Consider the following 17,666-nt stretch of genomic DNA (forward strand, 5'->3'; position numbering starts at 1 on the left):
AAGGTGGCTTGGGTTTTGGAGGACCAGGTGAAATTCAGATTTGAAAAGGAGCTGAGGTTATGGAGGAAATTAAGGAGTGTTTCTTCACCATGAGTCCAGACCACAAAGATGTCATCTATAAACCTATACCACGCTAGGGGAAGCAGCTGTTGGGTCTTCAGGAAAGCCTCCTCCATGCGGCCCATGAAGAGGTTGGCATAGGACGGTGCCATCCTGGTTCCCATGGCCGTTCCCCTGATTTGTTTGTAGGTCTGGCCTTCAAAAGTGAGGTAATTATGGGTGAGGATGAAGTTTATAAGTGTGATAAGGAACGAGGTTTTTGGAAGATCTTCGGGTGGGCGTTGGGAGAGGTAGTGCTCAAGGGCAGAGAGACCATGGGTATGTGGGATGTTTGTGTAAAGGGATGTAGCATCTATGGTGACAAGAACGGTTTCAGTTGGGAGAGGAGTGGGAATGGATTTGAGGCGTTCTAGGAAGTGGTTTGTGTCTTTGATGTAGGATGGGAGTCTGCGGGTGATAGGTTGGAGGTGTTGGTCTACCAGAGCTGAGATACGTTCTGTTGTGGCTTTGAAGCCTGCCACAATGGGACGGCCAGGATGGTTCTCTTTGTGGATTTTGGGTAATAGGTAGAAGGTAGGGGTACGTGGCTCAGGTGGAGTGAGTAAGTCTATGGAAGCCGTTGTGAGGCCTAGTGAGGGACTCTTCAGTCTTCTCCTCTTTCCCTTTCCTCTTCAGCCATTCACGCATCTTCTCATCCTACATAGTTGTGTTTATCTCTATACTGTATACCTCTTTACTTCTGTATGCATCCTCTTTGGTCTGAAGCTGGCACAGTACTTACAGTAGAATATCTTTGGCTTCCCTCTGACAACCATACCTCCATCCTTGCTACCCTCCCTGTTTTCCTTTCCCTGTTGCTTCATAACCTGGGTTGTGAGTAACTGAATCTACTTTCCCTTCTTCCCCCCCTCTCCTCCCTGATGAAGGGACATTTGTTCCAAAAGCTAGGGACGTAAATTTTCGGTTCTGTTTTTTGTGTATCTATCGGCTGTACTGAGCTGAGGTAAGTACTGGCCAGCCCCTCTATCTCTTTCCAAGTATTAACTTTTTCATTCACTCTCATTTTTTCTTCGTACCATTCTGTCTCCACTTGGAATCTTTGTGCCTGTGAATGTAGTTATTTTGATCTATCATAAGATTTAAACATTTGAAAATGTTAATCTATTTTGGTTAAAAAACAAAAGATAAAATAGTCTATTTACAGTGAATCTGCAATAATGTATTTTTTATTGCAAGATGTACATTTTTTGGATGGCAGTCTTGAAACAGACATTTAAAACATAAATTCTTATTGCACTGTGGACGAAATAACACACAGAAATTTAACGAAACTCGAGCAAAATTAGTAGTAGTAGTAGTAGTAGTGGTAGTAGTAGCAGTATGATGTATGCAGTAACAGAGACAAAAATATAAGATTATGGAAGAAATTAAATTGAGGTTAATACAGAACGACAATTAAATCACATTAACAAAGATTATAAGGGGAAAAAGAATTATAGGAAGAAAAATTAGAGCAAATGAAATATTAATATGGTGATTAAAATTATGTGCCGAAGGAAAAGAAACACAATCACACATTTAAACCAGTTATTTGAAGGGGAAAAAAAAAGAAATAATGAACAAAGTCATTTTGATAAAGATTTAAAAATGAAATATTTAAAAGAACTTCACGAGATTTGAACCCAGAACCTTTTGCTTTTGTGTTCTTTATGTTAAAACATTACATTATGCACCCAATATGTGTAATGTTTTCATTTTTGAAGCAGTAGAACATCATGCAAAACTTCAGATTTTTTTGATTAATCATAAATGGGACCCAACAGAGGTGGATGGCTGCAGAGCATGATACCTGAAACCCTAACCCACATCACTATTAGGATGATTTGAAAAAGTCCGTCCCACTGATGGGACCACACCTTGTAAGTGGATAAGTATTAGATTACGAGAAGTTGTCATAACGTTTTAGTTATTACCTCAAAAAATAAGGTTATATTATTAATTTTTGTACCTGCAGGCTCGTGTCTGCATTCCTGGTGACTGCTGAGAAATACTTGCACCAGAATGCCGTAGCACGTCGGACAAAATGGCACAAGTCATTCATGAAGTGAAATATCGTGGGCTAATTAGTTTCCAGCAGTAGCAGAATTTTTGCAGCTTTGTCGGGAAAAACAGTTGAAAAAGCCATCTGAATTGACCTGACAGCTGTAACAATTTTGTTACTGCTGAAAGTGAGTTGCTGCATGATATTCCACCTAGCCAATGGGCTGTGCAGTTTTAACTCCTCTAACAATGTGCTACAGCACTGTGGTGTTGGGATTTCAATGTGTACCTTTATTGTAGACGTGTACTGGCGAACAAACAAAAAATTAAATAACTGCTTTGTTATGTAATGTTGAAGTAAAGGCCACCTGTTTTTTATCCATCCATTCCAGCACCATTACACACTGTGCTAAGTTCACCTTTCTTGAGTCTCGATTTTCAAGGAATCGAATACATTCTTCCTATTTAGTTGAAGTGTGCCTGTTACATTCATGCCTCTTTTCTTCCAAAAGTGTCGCAAACACATGCAGTTGTATTACTTTGGTGCATAAATTCGTAGTGTTTTTCGATAAGTTTTTAAACACAACAATAAACTTTTATATGTATATTATAACAGAGACTTTAGTCATCAATAATATATTCTCATTCACTATTTACAACAGTCTGCATATTCTGGGGTAACTTATAGATTCTGTGACTGTAAAAATCATGCAGTTTTGAGACAAACAAATTGTTGAGACGTATTCAGGGTGCATTTTCATCCGAAAAAGGAAGTTGAAAAGGTAAAATTTGAGGGCGCAAGATCAGGTGAATAAGGTTGGTGAAGAATAACTTCCCAACCCAATTCATGTGCAGTGTTTTTTGTTAGTCTAGCAGAATGCAAGCAGGTGTTATCATGCTGTAGCCTAACACTTCACGCACTCTTTGTGGTGTTTGCTCTTGGATTGTGTTTGTGAGATGTCTCAGTTGTTGACAGTAAATGTCACCTGGGGAAGCAGTTCATACAGGATGACACATGAGAGATGGACGGTTTTTAATGAAATTAATGCATGTTTATTTACACAAAATCAAAGCTCATTATTTGCCATTTTTAGGTAACAAAGTTATTTGTCAAAAATAATGTCGTCAAGGTGATGACCATCATTTCGAATGCAGGACTCAAGTCTCTTCTCAAAATCCTCCATCACAGGGACTAAAATCTCTACAGGGATGGCAGCAATTTCTTGCATGATTGCATTCTTCAACTCGTCCAAATTTCGTGGTTTGTGGTTAGAGACACAGTTCTTAAGGTACCCCACAGAAAAAAGTCATACTGACAAGTCGAGTGACCTGGGAGGCCAAGGAACATTGCCAAAACGTGAGATAATCCGGCCAGGAAACATGCGTCTTAAGAACTGTCATTGAAGTGTATCTTGAAGTTTTCCCGCCGTATTGATTGGTCCATCATATTTCCGGCTTGCTGCCGGATCACGTTGACATCTTGGCACGATATTTCAGCTAACAAACATGCAGCCATCTTCAGGTGAGTACGAGACTGAAGATTACTGGTGCGCGTCGTTCTATATATACCGAAAATTGGTGCGGCGGCACCTGCGCAGTGGAGAAGGCTAATACCGTGCCCCCTATCTAATTTGGCGCGCTCTGCAGCAGAAGTGGGCCGCGCATGCGTAGTGGTGTACCTACATTTGCGCTATCTGTCGTAAAGCGCCTTCGCGCAGCTGAGGCGCGGTAGTCGAAAGTATAAAATCAATTTTCGTCAGCCGTCACACTAGATGAAGACCCATGTCTCTATGAAGCGATTAAAGAAATTACAGGATCCCATGCTTTATCCATCTGAAAGCCGCCGTCTCGATTAATAAGATCTTTTGCCAATCGTATCTCCACGGACTCCTTAATAATGGATTCCCAAAAAGATCTAGTTGTCGCTAAAATTTTTGTTCCACAATAATCCATGGAGTGTCCCGTCGAAATACAGTGTTCTGCTATGGCTGATTTGTTGGGCTGTAATAAACGTGTGTGGCGCTCATGCTCCACGCATCTTTCCCGTACTGTGCGAGTAGTTTGGCCAATGTAGGATTTGCCACATTGACAAGGGATCTTATAAATACCCACCTTCCTCAGACCCAGATCGTCCTTCACAGAGCCAAGCAAAGCCGATATTTTCGTAGGTGGTCAGAAGATCACTTTAACACAATGCTTCTTTAAAATCCTTCCTATCTTAGAGGAGAGGTTACCCACATACGGAAGAAACGCCCTGGACCTGACCACCTCTTTGTCTTCTTCTTCTTGTTTCTCTTTACATTTCTTCTTTGTTACAGCTCTGCGGATTTGGCGTGTAGAATATCCATTCTCCCTGAAGATGGATTGCAAATGTTCTAATTCTTTAGGAAGGCTGTCCTTATCAGATACCACATGTGCCCGGTGCACCAGAGTACGCAGCAAATCCATGGTTTGTGCAGGGTGGTGGCAGCTTGTCGCCTGCAAATACAGATCTGTGTGTGTGGGCTTCCGGTAGACGGAGTGCCCCAAAGATCCATCGGTTCTACGATTGACAAGGACATCCAGAAACGGCAGACATCTATCTTTTTCGACCTCCATGGTAAACTGAATATTCTTGTGAATGGAATCAGATGTTTTAAGAATCCTGCCAGTTTTTCTTCTCCATGGGGCCAAACTACAAATGTGTCATCCACGTAACGCCAGAAGACTTTCGGTTTAAATTCAGCCGACTCGAGTGCCTTCTCCTCAAAGTCCTCCATAAAAAGGTTTATGCAAAATTCGTCCAACCTATTCACGATTGATTCGTAACTCCCGTGCATGACGTCTAGCTGACCGTCCTGGGCTTCTGACTGCCGCTTGTCTTACCCTTTCAACATTTTCTGGTGTCGTTACTCTGCATCTCGAGCCAGGTCGCTTCTTATCCAGTATGTTTCCAGTTGATCTAAAGTTTTCCACCCATCTGAGGATTGTGTTACAGCTTGGAACAGCTCCATGTCGACTGACATTAAACCGCGCACGAAACAATACGCTGCATAGCAATAATAGACTCACCACTTTTCACGAAACTGTCATAGACAAACACTCAACGTTGCAAGTCCCACTGCTCCATAGTGACTGAGTAAATGAAATGGTGTCTTGTGTGGATCAGAACTATCCCCCGCCACGACCACCTCCCATCACCGCGCCCTCAGTACTATGCAGTTCAAAACTGTCCGTCTCCTGTGTGTCACCCTGTAATATACCACTCCATTGTTGTTCCACCAGATGTATAACACTTGCTTTCATGGATGCACGTAGGTCTTTGTACAGGAAGTTGCTGCTTTGTGTGGCTCAACCATTCCTTCCTTTTCCTTATGTCTGCATAATGACACAATTTCTTGTCACCAGTAACGATACAGGATAGCTATTCATGACGAGCAACCAGAGGTTCACATATGACCATCTGCTGACTTTTGTGTTTTTGGCTTAGAGCATGCGGTAGGTGTACACTAGATTTTTCAACTTACACCATTGCATGCAAATATTGCATGATATTGGAATGATCACAGTTCATCACATTTGCCAGTTCTCGAGTACAGTTATAAACTGTATACTGGGCACGTCTGAACGGCAGATCTTTCCACTGAGACAGTAAGACACCAAAGCCTTTGTGTGCTTCTGTGTTTAAGGTTCTGACATGAGGTACTACCTGAAAGTTATTGGCCATTTGCATAAAGCAGTCTGAAGAAAACGACTGGAAGTGTGGCGAAACCGTACGTGAAAATTACATCACGATAGTGCTCCTGCTCACATCTCAATGCATGTTTGTGATTTTTTTCACAAAAAACAAAACCAGAGCCTGAGGTAACAAACTTTCAGCAAAGTGTTAATTATGTCATGGGAATCAAAGCCACATAATTAGTGAAAGGAGTGTCAAGTTTCAGCGTCACAGAGGTGAACACTATGAGGAAAGTAAATACTCAGGTGACTGGAGGGGGAGGGGATACGAATGTGGTATTTATGTTAAGTCCCTGTGCTAACAGATTATATAAAGCCTTACAAGATGTTTTAAATGCCAAAAGTTTGGACATATAACTATTGGTTATAAGGACAAAGGTATTTGTGGATGTGTGCTGGACATTGATCAAGGACACATGAAGAAAATTAATTATTTATGTTTCCATCAAAGTGTGTAAATTGTTCAGGTGATCATCGTGTGTGCGTCAAGGTTTGTTGTGTTTATAGTGAAGAAAGAAAAATGAGCTGAAGGTGACTATCAGAATCGTGTGTAGTCCCAAGGGGCTCACCACTCTTTGGTGAATTCGTGCTTGGCTTCCATGGGACTCCAGCCATTGCAGCACTTCTTTCCTTTCCGTGCTGCATGACTATCCTCCATCTATTCTTTTTCCTCTCCCGTGGGAAACATGTATTGGATAGTTTCGGGAATGCACTCCAAAGTATGGATACCCGGACATCAGAACAGTCCCTCATCTGTTTTTTCTTTCTTTCTTTCTTTCTTTCTTTCTTCATTCTCTTTTTCCTCCACTTCAGCATTTGAGGTTTCTCATTGTTCCTCCTCCTTCTCCTCTGTGTGTTCCTGAAGGCCAGCCAACACATTTGATGTGTAACAGCTGACAGGGTAATGCCTAATTCCCAGCCGTGGGTGGTCAGGTAGGATTTGCGCGTGCCTCCTGGAACAGCCCAGGTCTGGGGAGAAGTGATTACCTGAGCTGTTACCTTCCCAACTGCCAGTTGGTCCCTCTGTCAGGAGTTCAGGAAGTGTAACCTGAGGTGTGAACAGTCACCTAAGGCAGATGAGGCCCCCTCTGAGGGAGCCCCAGTTGGAAAGCCATCGATGTTGTGGCAATCTTGGGGGATTTTTTTTGCAATGACCAATCACCATCTCAGTCTATGTCTACTGGTCTCGCAGTTAAGGCGCTCAGTCCGGAACCGCGCGACTGCTACGGTCGCAGGTTCGAATCCTGCCTCGGGCATGGATGTGTGCGATGTCCTTAGGTTAGTTAGGTTTAAGTAGTTCTAAGTTCTAGGGGACTGATGACCACAGATGTTAAGTCCCATAGTGCTCAGAGCCATTTGAACCATTTTTTCTATGTCTACTAAAGGTAAACAGAACAAGGCTAAAGATTCAAAGACTCTCCCAGCTGCTCCTCAGTTGCTTGTGGTATCACATACTGAACGATGTCAATCCTTTGCTGCAATTAGCGTGTTTATTATTCAGAAAAGTGTTGATGCAGTTGCAGGCCCTGTGAAATCCTTCTCTCGCTTATGTAATGGGATTTTGCTTCTGAAGACAAGGTGTGATTTTCAAATCTAGCAGCTGCTTACAGCATTGCTCGTTTCACAGCTGTCCTGTTCATGTTGAGGCTCATTGTACACTGAATTTTTCATGTGGTGTTACTTGCACTCTGCTTGATGGTCTGACCGAAGGAGGAATCCAAACTTGTCTCTCTGTTCAGGGTGCCACTGTGGTCCATTGAGTAATGAAAAAGGTTAATTCAAAAGTAGTGTCTACACTGTCTTTTTCTCACATTTGATTGAGTAGTGCTTCCATCGAAGATTAAGGCAGGCTGTGAAATCACAGTCTGACCATACATTCCAAACCTGATACATTGCTACCAGTGTCAACATTGTAACCACTCTTGGGTGTCATGTCAAAACATGACCAAATGTGTTAACTGTGGCAGAGTTGCTATGAGGTGATGGCTCACCTGCTTCTCCCCTCTTTATAAATTGTAATGGCAACCATGTTGCCTTAGCCCACGAATGGTCCTATATATCTCAGAGCGGGCTGTCCAGGAGATCCATCTGAAGGAAAAAGTACTCAACCGTGGAGCTGGCAAGTTGTTGGCTAGTCGAAAGCCGTACATTCTACCATCCAGCACTTACAGTACCACCCTTGCTCCAGTTGTGGTGACCAGGTAGAGTATCGTATGAATGTTATACTTACTACTGCAGAACGTTCCATTTCTCACACTTCATCTTTACCATGCTGTATCCCAGTCCCCTGGTAAACTGAGGCCTACCGCATCATGATTCACATGTGGAGACATGGTCTCCATGTTTGTAGCCTCCATTCTATGATGGCAAACTGTATTCTTCATAAACTGTTGCATGTGCAGTAAAAAATGGAAATGTCGTGTGACGAGGGCCTCCCGTCGGGTAGACCGGTTGCCTGGTGCAAGTCTTTCGATTTGACGCCACTTCGGCGACTTGCGCGTCGATGGGGATGAAATGATGATGATTAGGGCAACACAACACCCAGTCCCTGAGCGGAGAAAATCTCCGACCCAGCCGGGAATCGAACCCGGGCCCTTTGGATTGACAGTCTGTCGCGCTGACCACTCAGCTACCGGGCGCGGACTGTCATCACATTCTTCAGGATAGCAAAGAAGAGCTACCTGGATTTCATTTACTAATTCTTTTGACAGTTTCACTTCCTCTTCCACCATGTGGGGCAACCTCCATTGGCTCTGTCCATTTCCTGATTTCTCACCTGACTATAGCAGACAGTGTCATTGTCAGCCCTGTTGCTATCTCCAACGCCTTGGGCCACTATTTTGCAGAGATTTCGAGCTCCCCCTGTATCACCGTGCCTTTCTTCCTCGGAAACGAGTGGAGGCGGCTCAGGTGATGTCCTTCCCTTCTGAAAATCGTGAATGCTACAATGCCGCCTTTACTATGAGGGAATTAGACCATGGTCTCACTCCACCACGATCTTCTGCTCCAGGGCAAGATAATGATCACATTCAGATGTTGCAGGACCTTTCTCTTGTGGGCGAGCATTTTGTCCTTAGTACGTACAGTCGCATTTGGGCACATGGCACATTCCCAGATGCAGGCAGGAAGCTACTGTCGTACTCATACCTAAGCCCGGTAACGGCAAAGTAATTCTTTCTAACTACTACCCCATTTCTCTCTCTCTCAACAGCAGTGTTTGCAAGCTGATGAAACATAACAATATAATGAAAAGGAAAGTTGCTACTCACCATATAGCGGAGATGCTGATTCGTAGATAGGCGCAACAAAAAGACTGTTACAGATAAAGCTTTCGGCCAGTAAGGTGTTCATCAGAAATAGATGACACACACACACATTCATGCAAACTCAACTCTCACACATGACTGCAGTCTCGGGCAACTGAGGCCACACAGTGAATAGCAGTACCAGTGCATGGTGGGAGTGGCGACTGGGTGTGGGTAAGGAGTTGGCTGGGGCAGGGAGGAGGGGGGGACAGTGGGGTAGGAGTGGCAGACAGTGATGTGCTGCTTGGGAGCATTCAAGGACAAGGTGGAGAGAGGGTAGGGCAGCTGTGTGCAGTCGGGAGGTTAGACAGAGAGCGTGGGAAGGGGGGAGGGTAACGGAAAAGGAGAAAAGTAAAAAAACTGGTATGATGGTGGAATGAAGGCTGTGTAATGCTAGAGTTGGAACAGGGAAGGGGGTGGATGGGAGAGGACAATGACTAGCAAAGGTTGAGGCCAGGAGGGTTATGGGAATGTAGGATATATTGCAGGGAAAGTTCTCACCTGTGCAATTCCAAAAAGCTGGTGCTGGTGGGAAGGATTTATGTGGCACAGGCTATGAATCAGTCATTGAAATGAACAATGTCATGTTTGGCACTGCGCTCAGTGACAAGGTGGTCCACTTGTTTCTTGGCCACTGTTTGTCAGTGGCCATTCATGCAGACAGATGGCTTGTTGGTTGTCATGTCCACATAGAATGCAGTACAGAGGTTGCAGCTTAGCTTGTAGATCACATGTTTGGTTTATAGGTTGCCTGCCTTTGATGGGATAGGTGATGTTTGTGACCAGACTGGAGTAGGTGGCGGTGGGAGAATGTATGGGACAAGTCTTGCATTTAGGTCTATTACAGTGGTATGAACCATGAGGTAAGGGGTTGGGAGCAGGGGTTGTGTAGGGATGGATGAGTAGATTGTGTAGGTTCAGTGCACAGTGGAATACCACTGTGGGAGGGGTGGGAAGGATAGTGGGCGGACATTCCTCATTTCAGGGCACAACAAGAGGTAGTCAAAACCCAGGTGGAGAATGTAATTCAGTTGCTCAAGTTCTGGGTGATACTGAGTTACAAGGAGAATACTCCTCTGTGGCCAGACGGTAGGACTTCGGGAGGTGGTGGGAGGCTGGAAAGATAAGGCATGGAAGATATGTTTTTGTACAAGGTTGGGAGACCTTCCGTATGTTTCTAGAGGGACCACTTGTCACTGCAGATGGGATTACCATGGGTGGCTAGGCTTTATGGAAGGGACTTCTTTCTATGGAAAGGGTGGCAGCTCTCTGATTGGACATACTGTTTGTGGTTAGTAGATTTGATATGGACGGAGGTATTGATGTAGCCATTTTTGAGGTGGAAGTCAACATGTAGGAAGGTGGCTTGGTGGGTTGAGTAGGACCATGTGAAGCAAATGGGGGAGAAGTTGTTGTGTGGATAGGGTGTTCAAACCCTCAATCCAGATCGCACAGGGGTCATCAGTGAATATGAACCAGGTGAGGGATTTAGGATTCTGGGTGTTTAGGAAGGATTCCTGTAGATGGGCTGTGAATAGATTGGCATAGGATGGTGTCATGTGGGTGCCCACAGCTGTATGCCGGATTTGTTTTTAAGTAACGCCTTCAAAGGAGAAGTAATTGTGGGTGAGGATATAGTTGGTCACAGTGACTATGAAGGAGGTTGCTGGTTTGGAATCCATCGGGTGTTGGGAAAGGTAGTGTTCAGTAACGGTAAGGCCATGGGCATTTGTGATGTTAGTGTAAAGGGAAGTGGCATCAATAGTGACAAGCAGGACACCGTGTGAGTAAGGGACAGGAACTGGAGGAAATGATTGGTATCTTTTATATTGGAGGGATAATAGGTTGAAGGTGTTGGTCTATGAGAGCAGAGATTCTCTCAGTGGGAGCACGGTAACCGGCCACAAAGGGGGTCCTGGGTAGTTGGGTTTATGGACTTCAGGAAACATGTAGAAGATAGAAGTGCGGGGAGTAATAGGGGTGAGCAGAGAGATGGACACTGGGGAGAGATTCTGGGATGGGCCTTAGGATTTGACAAGATACTGGAGATCCGGCTGGATTTCTGGAATGGGGTCACTGTGGCAGGGTTTGCAGGTGGATGAATCTGACATCTGATGTCAGGTAGTCCTTGTAGTTCAAAACAACTGTGGTGGAGACTTTGTCAGCAGATAGGATTATAAGGTCGGGATCATTTTTTAGATGGTGGACTGTGGTTTTTTATGCGGATGTAAGGTTAATTTGCATGTCGAGGGATTTGGGGAATGATGGTGAGGCAAGTTTCGAGGTTAAGAAATTTTGGAAAGTTAACAAGTGACGATTTGGTGGCAGTGGGGGTGGATCACAGTTGGATGGAGGAGTGAACAGAGTTAGGCAGGGTTCAACATTGGCCTTTGGTTGAGACTGATTGGTAGGATTGGTGGTGAAAAACTGTTTCCACTGTAGGGACCAGAAGAAGGAGAGATGGTCATTAACAAGTCCTGCATGATTGAATTTGGGAGTGGGGCAAAAGGTGAGGCCTTTAGAAACGACAAAGAACTGAAGTTTCTGTGGGGTGAAGGCTTCTGGAGGAAAGGTTCATGACTGTGTTACGGGTCTGTTTAGGTTCCGGATCCCGTGTGATGGTGGGAGGGAGTTTTGGAGGGTGGATAAATGTAGTCTGTCTGTAGTTTGCCAGCTGTGAGGGGATGTGGAGGTGGTTTGGAGGTTGTTGTAGAGGTGGTGGACATTGATTCTCCAAGGTGGGGGTAGGAAGTGAGGAGGAACCAGTGCACAATATGGATTTAGAGTGGGCCATTCTACAATTGACCATCTTCCCACTTTGACAATGTATGACTTGAACAGTTTTCCATGGGAATACCAGACTGTGGCCGTGTTTTTCCATTTGGAGAAAGCCTATGATACCAGCTGGAGAACTGGTATCTGCTGTACTCTATACATGTGGGGCTACTGCGGCCATGTGCCCCATTTCCTTCAGAAATTTTTTAAAGGCAGAATTTTCTAGGTACATGTGGGTTTGACCTTGTTGGACACCAGTATCCAGGAGAACAGGGTACCTCAAGGCTCCGTCCTGAACGTTGTCCTCTTTGCAGGAAAAATATTCAAAATCTTTCTATCCCCGTGTGCTAGGAACCTCTTCATTATGTGTCTATGGAGAGATTATTTTAGTGGAAACAGAGCGAGGAGGGGAAGGGGAGGGAAGAGTTGTTAAATATTATTAACATGTGCCTTGATTCATCTTCCTCACACATAGCTTGCCAGCATTAGCAGTTATTATCCATATGCATATAAAATCACCATATTTGCTGGATACTTCCCACCCCATGATCTGTTTCATAAAGAGAGTGCTGTGAACCTAACATGACAACTCCCTCACCCTTTCTTAATTCTTTGACATTTTGATGTGCATCTCATAATCAGGGATTCAGATTGCACCTGTCCCAGGGATTGAGTTCACGAGAGCCTCATTTATCAGAAGACAAGACAGAGCTCGAGCAATGCATTTCAGATCATGGCATACTTTCTGTACAGAAGAGACCATGAAAGGAAGCTGACAAAATAACAGAGCAAACAGAATGTTTTATAGCCAGTTAGCTAGGTTTAGACAGCATAAATGACTGTGTAGGTCATGTTAAAAGTGTCAGCCATAAAACTGATGAGATATTCATACTAAATACCTCAGAATGCCCTAGGAAACACCCTGTACTTCGAAACAATGAATGCTGCGTGTTCAGCCACATCCCATTTTCTTACATTTGAATGACACTTCAGAGTGGGTGCAGTTAGACTTGAGTTCAGACACTTCTGAAGAATATAATTGTACCTTATATGTGTGGGCATTAGAAAACACCTTATCTTCTGCTATGGATACAGCCCAAAGACCAGATGCTATTATGTATTGCATATTGTGTCAACTGTGCAAAGGATCAAAATAACCCCTCCTTGATCTTTTTTCCAACTAGTGGCCACAGGACCTATATGGGTATTTGCGGAGGCTCTCCATTATGATACCTCTCCTAAAATCAGGGAACGATAATATCTTCACAAGCAGTTGCTTTCATAAGCTGTGAAGGAAGGACTCTAGATGGGATGGTGAATTGCCAGCAGAATGAGTGTTAAAGAAAGAAACTCATTACACACTTCAAATAGGGCATGAGGGAGTATCATTCTCTTACATAACCTGACTACTAGAGGTGGCTCTACAGGATGCTCTCCTGTACAGAAGAAATCATTGGGGATAGTTCTTGCTATTGAAAAATCATATGGCACTATGTAGAGACACACACACACACACACACACACCACACACACACACACACACACACACACCTACCTTTGTGCAAACAACAGTGCAGTGAAGAGTCCAGTTGAGACTTCTTTGTTTCATGATGCTTTGTAGTTTACTCCTCCTCCTACTCCTGTCTTGCATCTACAACTCGTCCATTACAGATGATGCTTCAGAGACTAGAGAGTTGAGACACAAAATACTGGTTTCAAGTGTTCAACAGGTGTAACGGTATGTGTTTATTTTAATTGTATCCGTCACAAGTTTTAAGGAACCAGAACTATGATTGGGTGACACAGTTCTCCATTTTACTCAATCTGTTAGGTTCCTGGGTATCACATTTGATCAATGGCTCACACAGTTACCTTATGTTAGGACCTTAAAATGTACTGTTCATAGTTCAGTCCAAAGTTTGTAGCTTAAGGTGTTTGACAAAGTGCACCATGTAGAGGCATCAGACTGTTATCAGAGACTTACAAAAGAAGCCCCATCCCTAGCCTCTGGGTCAAAGCTAGTGAGCCACTATTTGCAATCGGGCAGGACCATGTAATGTGTCTTCGAAGCTGAGGTGGCTGAAGAATCTCCAGTCTCCATCATTATTGCTCATCATCCAATAGAGCATCTAGTCCTGAATTGCCTTTGAGTTGCAGAGCTGTCAAGCTTTTGGGTTAGACAGGTTTTAGGAAAGAACAATTAAGCAGATATGAAGGTTCTCTCTGTGTTGAAGCAAGCTGCCACCTTGGCTGATAAAGGAGCACATATTGCAGATTTTGTCCACCAGCATTCATTCCTTTGTATTTTAGAAAAGGATTCTAACGGCAGACAGGGTTTTACAGATCGTACCAAGCATGGTGACTTCGTTGACTATTAAATGGTTTTCATAGACAATGTCTAAGGATCTCAGCTACCAGCAGATTTCAGGGTGCAGTGCCAAGATAAATGTAATCCTGATGACTGTCAAGCAGGTTAGATTTCACTCGCCTGCTACAACAGTCATAGCACTGCAGAGAATCCAGAGAATCTCGTACAGAACATCCAGGGTACCCTGTTTTCTCTGCAGAAGCAAGGTAAAGAGGTGCCTTTCTGTTGGGAAGTGGGGCGCATTAGAATTAACTGTGATGTGACTGTAAGCACAGGAATACTAATATATGTCAAAAATTCAAAGACATCACACTAGATGTCCCTGCAGCCAGTTATGTCACTAGTGAGAATGACACAAATAATATGAAAAGGATAGAGTGCTGCTCAGTGTGAAGACGACAGGTTGAATTGCAGACAGGCACAACAAAAAGACTGTTACACACTGAGCTTTCAGCCAAAGCTTTCTTCAGACAAGAAAATACACACATTCACACAAGCAAGCACACCTAATGCACACGTGACTGCTATCTTCATCCAGACAGTCATGGGTACATGCAAGAGGGTAAATAAACTTTGGAAATTTAAATCAGCCACCCAGTCACTTAGACAATCCAAGATCGTTTGAGGAATCGTGACTCCTCCTTAAGTAGTTTGCAAGTAGATTTTAATGCTTGTTTGACTCCCCATATTTTTGTATTGGAGGTCAGTGAGACAGATGTACATTAGGAAGAATTGGTGCTTTTATGTTACTAATTTTATGTCATGTTTTCACATTTTGTTTTAGAGACTCCCATAATGTTTTTAACTGTGGCAATGTGTACTTGAGCACTCATAGTGATGCGCAGCCTCACATATTTTTATTGTTTGTTTAGTATATTAATTATTTTATCTAGAAAGTAACCTCTTATGCATTTTAGGTCCATTTGTCCAGAGTAATTTTTTGCCCGAGACAGTATTTTGTTGGGCAGTGTTGCCATTGGTAGAAACTGGGAGGAGGAGGAGGAGGAGAAAGGGGCGGGGGGGGGGGGGGGGGGGGTGGCGGCAGGGTTTGACTCATCCCGAATATCTGGCCCACAGGCAGCTCTTTGTGCACTCACTGATGTTGACATTGTGTGGCATTAATTTATGTTCATCAAGAATGTTGATAAACATGCTGTTGAGCACCCTACAGTCATTATCATCATCATCGACAACATGGTCATTATCATTTCATTTCGCCAACCAGTTATGAGAGACCTACAGTTAAAATTTGTTTTGAACCACAGCTTAACTTTCCATTGCTCACATCTACAGGTTATTACCCTCTGCTAATTCAGTATTGAATGTGGACCTTTATATTTGTAGTCTGATACTTAACTGCAAAGTCAGTGATCCAAAGACATACCATGATATCTTGTTATGAGCTGTACCTACAACCTGTGCCCTAAATTGGCCAGTGATAGAGCAGAATCCACTTGTGTCACTTCATATGTTGCATCTGATTCTGTTTACTCTTCATGGTTTGATTTTTGTGAAAAGTGATACGCAGTGTCACTATGCATCTCTAAATGATGGGCACTTTTCATATTGAATTTCAATTGTACCTCAGATGTTGCTGGAAGCTAATTCAGTATGCTAAAATTTTCTTTTGTAATACATTAGTTGCATTCAAAAAGAAATGAGCTAGAGGCTCTAAAATGAAAACCACAGAAGTGATTGTAATATTGTTGCTTATGGAAGAAGCTGAGGTACCTATAAGAGCACAGAGGCCCCAGGCTCGCCTCTATAGGGACATTGGTGCATTACTTACATAACAGAGTGAACATGTGCACTTGTTGACTGTCCACTGCACTTAGTAGTACTGAAAACAGAGAAACAGATGCTTCAAAAGAAGAGCAAAGGTGCACAGAGCATTTCTTTACAGTGAAAAAGTGACGGGAACACAATATTCATCGAAGAATGGCACAAGTGCCAATCATAATTTTGGTGCTCAGTCTGACCTCTAGGGCAATGGTTGTTACTGTAACTCACCAGTCTTAAATAATGAGGGCTTCCAATTTGCGGACAATGATATTGGTAATGCAGTTTGGTGTTCCAGATTGTCCATCATTGGTCAACGACATCCGTCCTTTCTTGAATCACTTACGCCATGCCTTGATCCTTGCAGTGAAGATGCAATGCGTTTCATATGCTTCTGCCATTCTTTGATGAATTTTCTTTTCTGCTGTAAGGTATTTTCCGTATCAAGAAACACCCTAATCCCTCTGCACTTCTTTTGACGCCTCCATTTCAATGTTTTCAGTACTACTGAGTGCAGTAGACAGTTGTGTGCATGTGCTCATTCTGTCATGAAGTGGATGTGGCCCTTGTCCCTCTAGCAGTGAGGTTCAGGCCTCAGAACACTTACAGGGGACCCCATCTTCCTCCTTAAGCAATGGCATTAGGATCCCCTTAGAAGTTCTCATTTTACAGCCTCTTGCTAGTTTCTTTTTGAATGCACCTTATGTTTAGTATTCTAGCACCTGATACATGCTTTGGTATCTTGCAAGAGTTTTGAAATGAATTGTTTTGATATTTACAGAACTAATATTTGTGACACAATTGATTTTTTAATGTAAGAAACATGTATCTGTTGTGGGTCTCATTTTTGCTATTTCTTTTTTCTTCACAGTGGCTATGATTTTGGCTACCTCTTAAAACTGCTTACAGATCAGAACCTACCTCATGAAGAGAGTGACTTTTTTGATCTTCTGAGGCTGTATTTTCCAACAGTATATGACGTCAAGGTAATTTATAGGTTCTTATGAGTAATATTTTCTTGCCAGTAATGCTTTATTACTAATAACTTGGAGACTCTGCTATGTTACATTTTGTTTTGATCGTGCTTTGTATGTTGAGTGATAAATGAGCACTATAATAAATTATTCACAAAGATTTTACACCGATAATTAATATGAAGACTTATGTATTATTAGATTCAGATAATAATAATAATAATAATAATAATATTTATTCAACATTGAATAATCAGATACAATTCCTAGAAATAATACAGTTTCAGGACATCATACAGATTATTCTTCTGAATACGTCAGTTTATAAATTACAAACTAAAAGATTTGTTTGTATTAATAAATGTTACATTTTGATTGATTTTACGTCTGGTATTATACAATCACGATATTACAAATATTGTTTTTATCAACATTATATTAGTTGTAGGTTACTTAAAACTATGAGCTTGACATACTTATGAAGCACTTTTAATACAGATATAATACTCGTCTAGGGAATAAAAAGGGTTTTCAATTAGAATTCTTTTTAGCTGATCTTTTAATTTGTTAGCAGGAAGGGTTGTGAGACTTTTTGGTAGGGCATTGGCTAGCTTCAGTCCAGCATGAAGTGCATTTTTTTCATACCTA

The 17,666-nt window shown here is 42.7% G+C and overlaps 1 protein-coding gene across 5 annotated transcripts in view; it reads left to right on the forward strand.

Moving 5' to 3' along the window:
- The window catches only part of LOC124606662 (CCR4-NOT transcription complex subunit 7), a 129,438-nt gene that overhangs the window by 69,955 nt on the left and 41,817 nt on the right, over positions 1–17,666 (forward strand). For all 5 annotated transcript variants that reach the window (XM_047138669.1, XM_047138673.1, XM_047138670.1 and 2 more), the window contains one exon: positions 16,916–17,030. In XM_047138669.1, the coding sequence (XP_046994625.1) occupies positions 16,916–17,030 (115 nt within the window). The remainder of the gene's footprint in view (positions 1–16,915; positions 17,031–17,666) is intronic.

Source organism: Schistocerca americana, chromosome 3 (genome assembly GCF_021461395.2).
Source record: "Schistocerca americana isolate TAMUIC-IGC-003095 chromosome 3, iqSchAmer2.1, whole genome shotgun sequence".
NCBI classification, from domain to species: domain Eukaryota; kingdom Metazoa; phylum Arthropoda; class Insecta; order Orthoptera; family Acrididae; genus Schistocerca; species Schistocerca americana.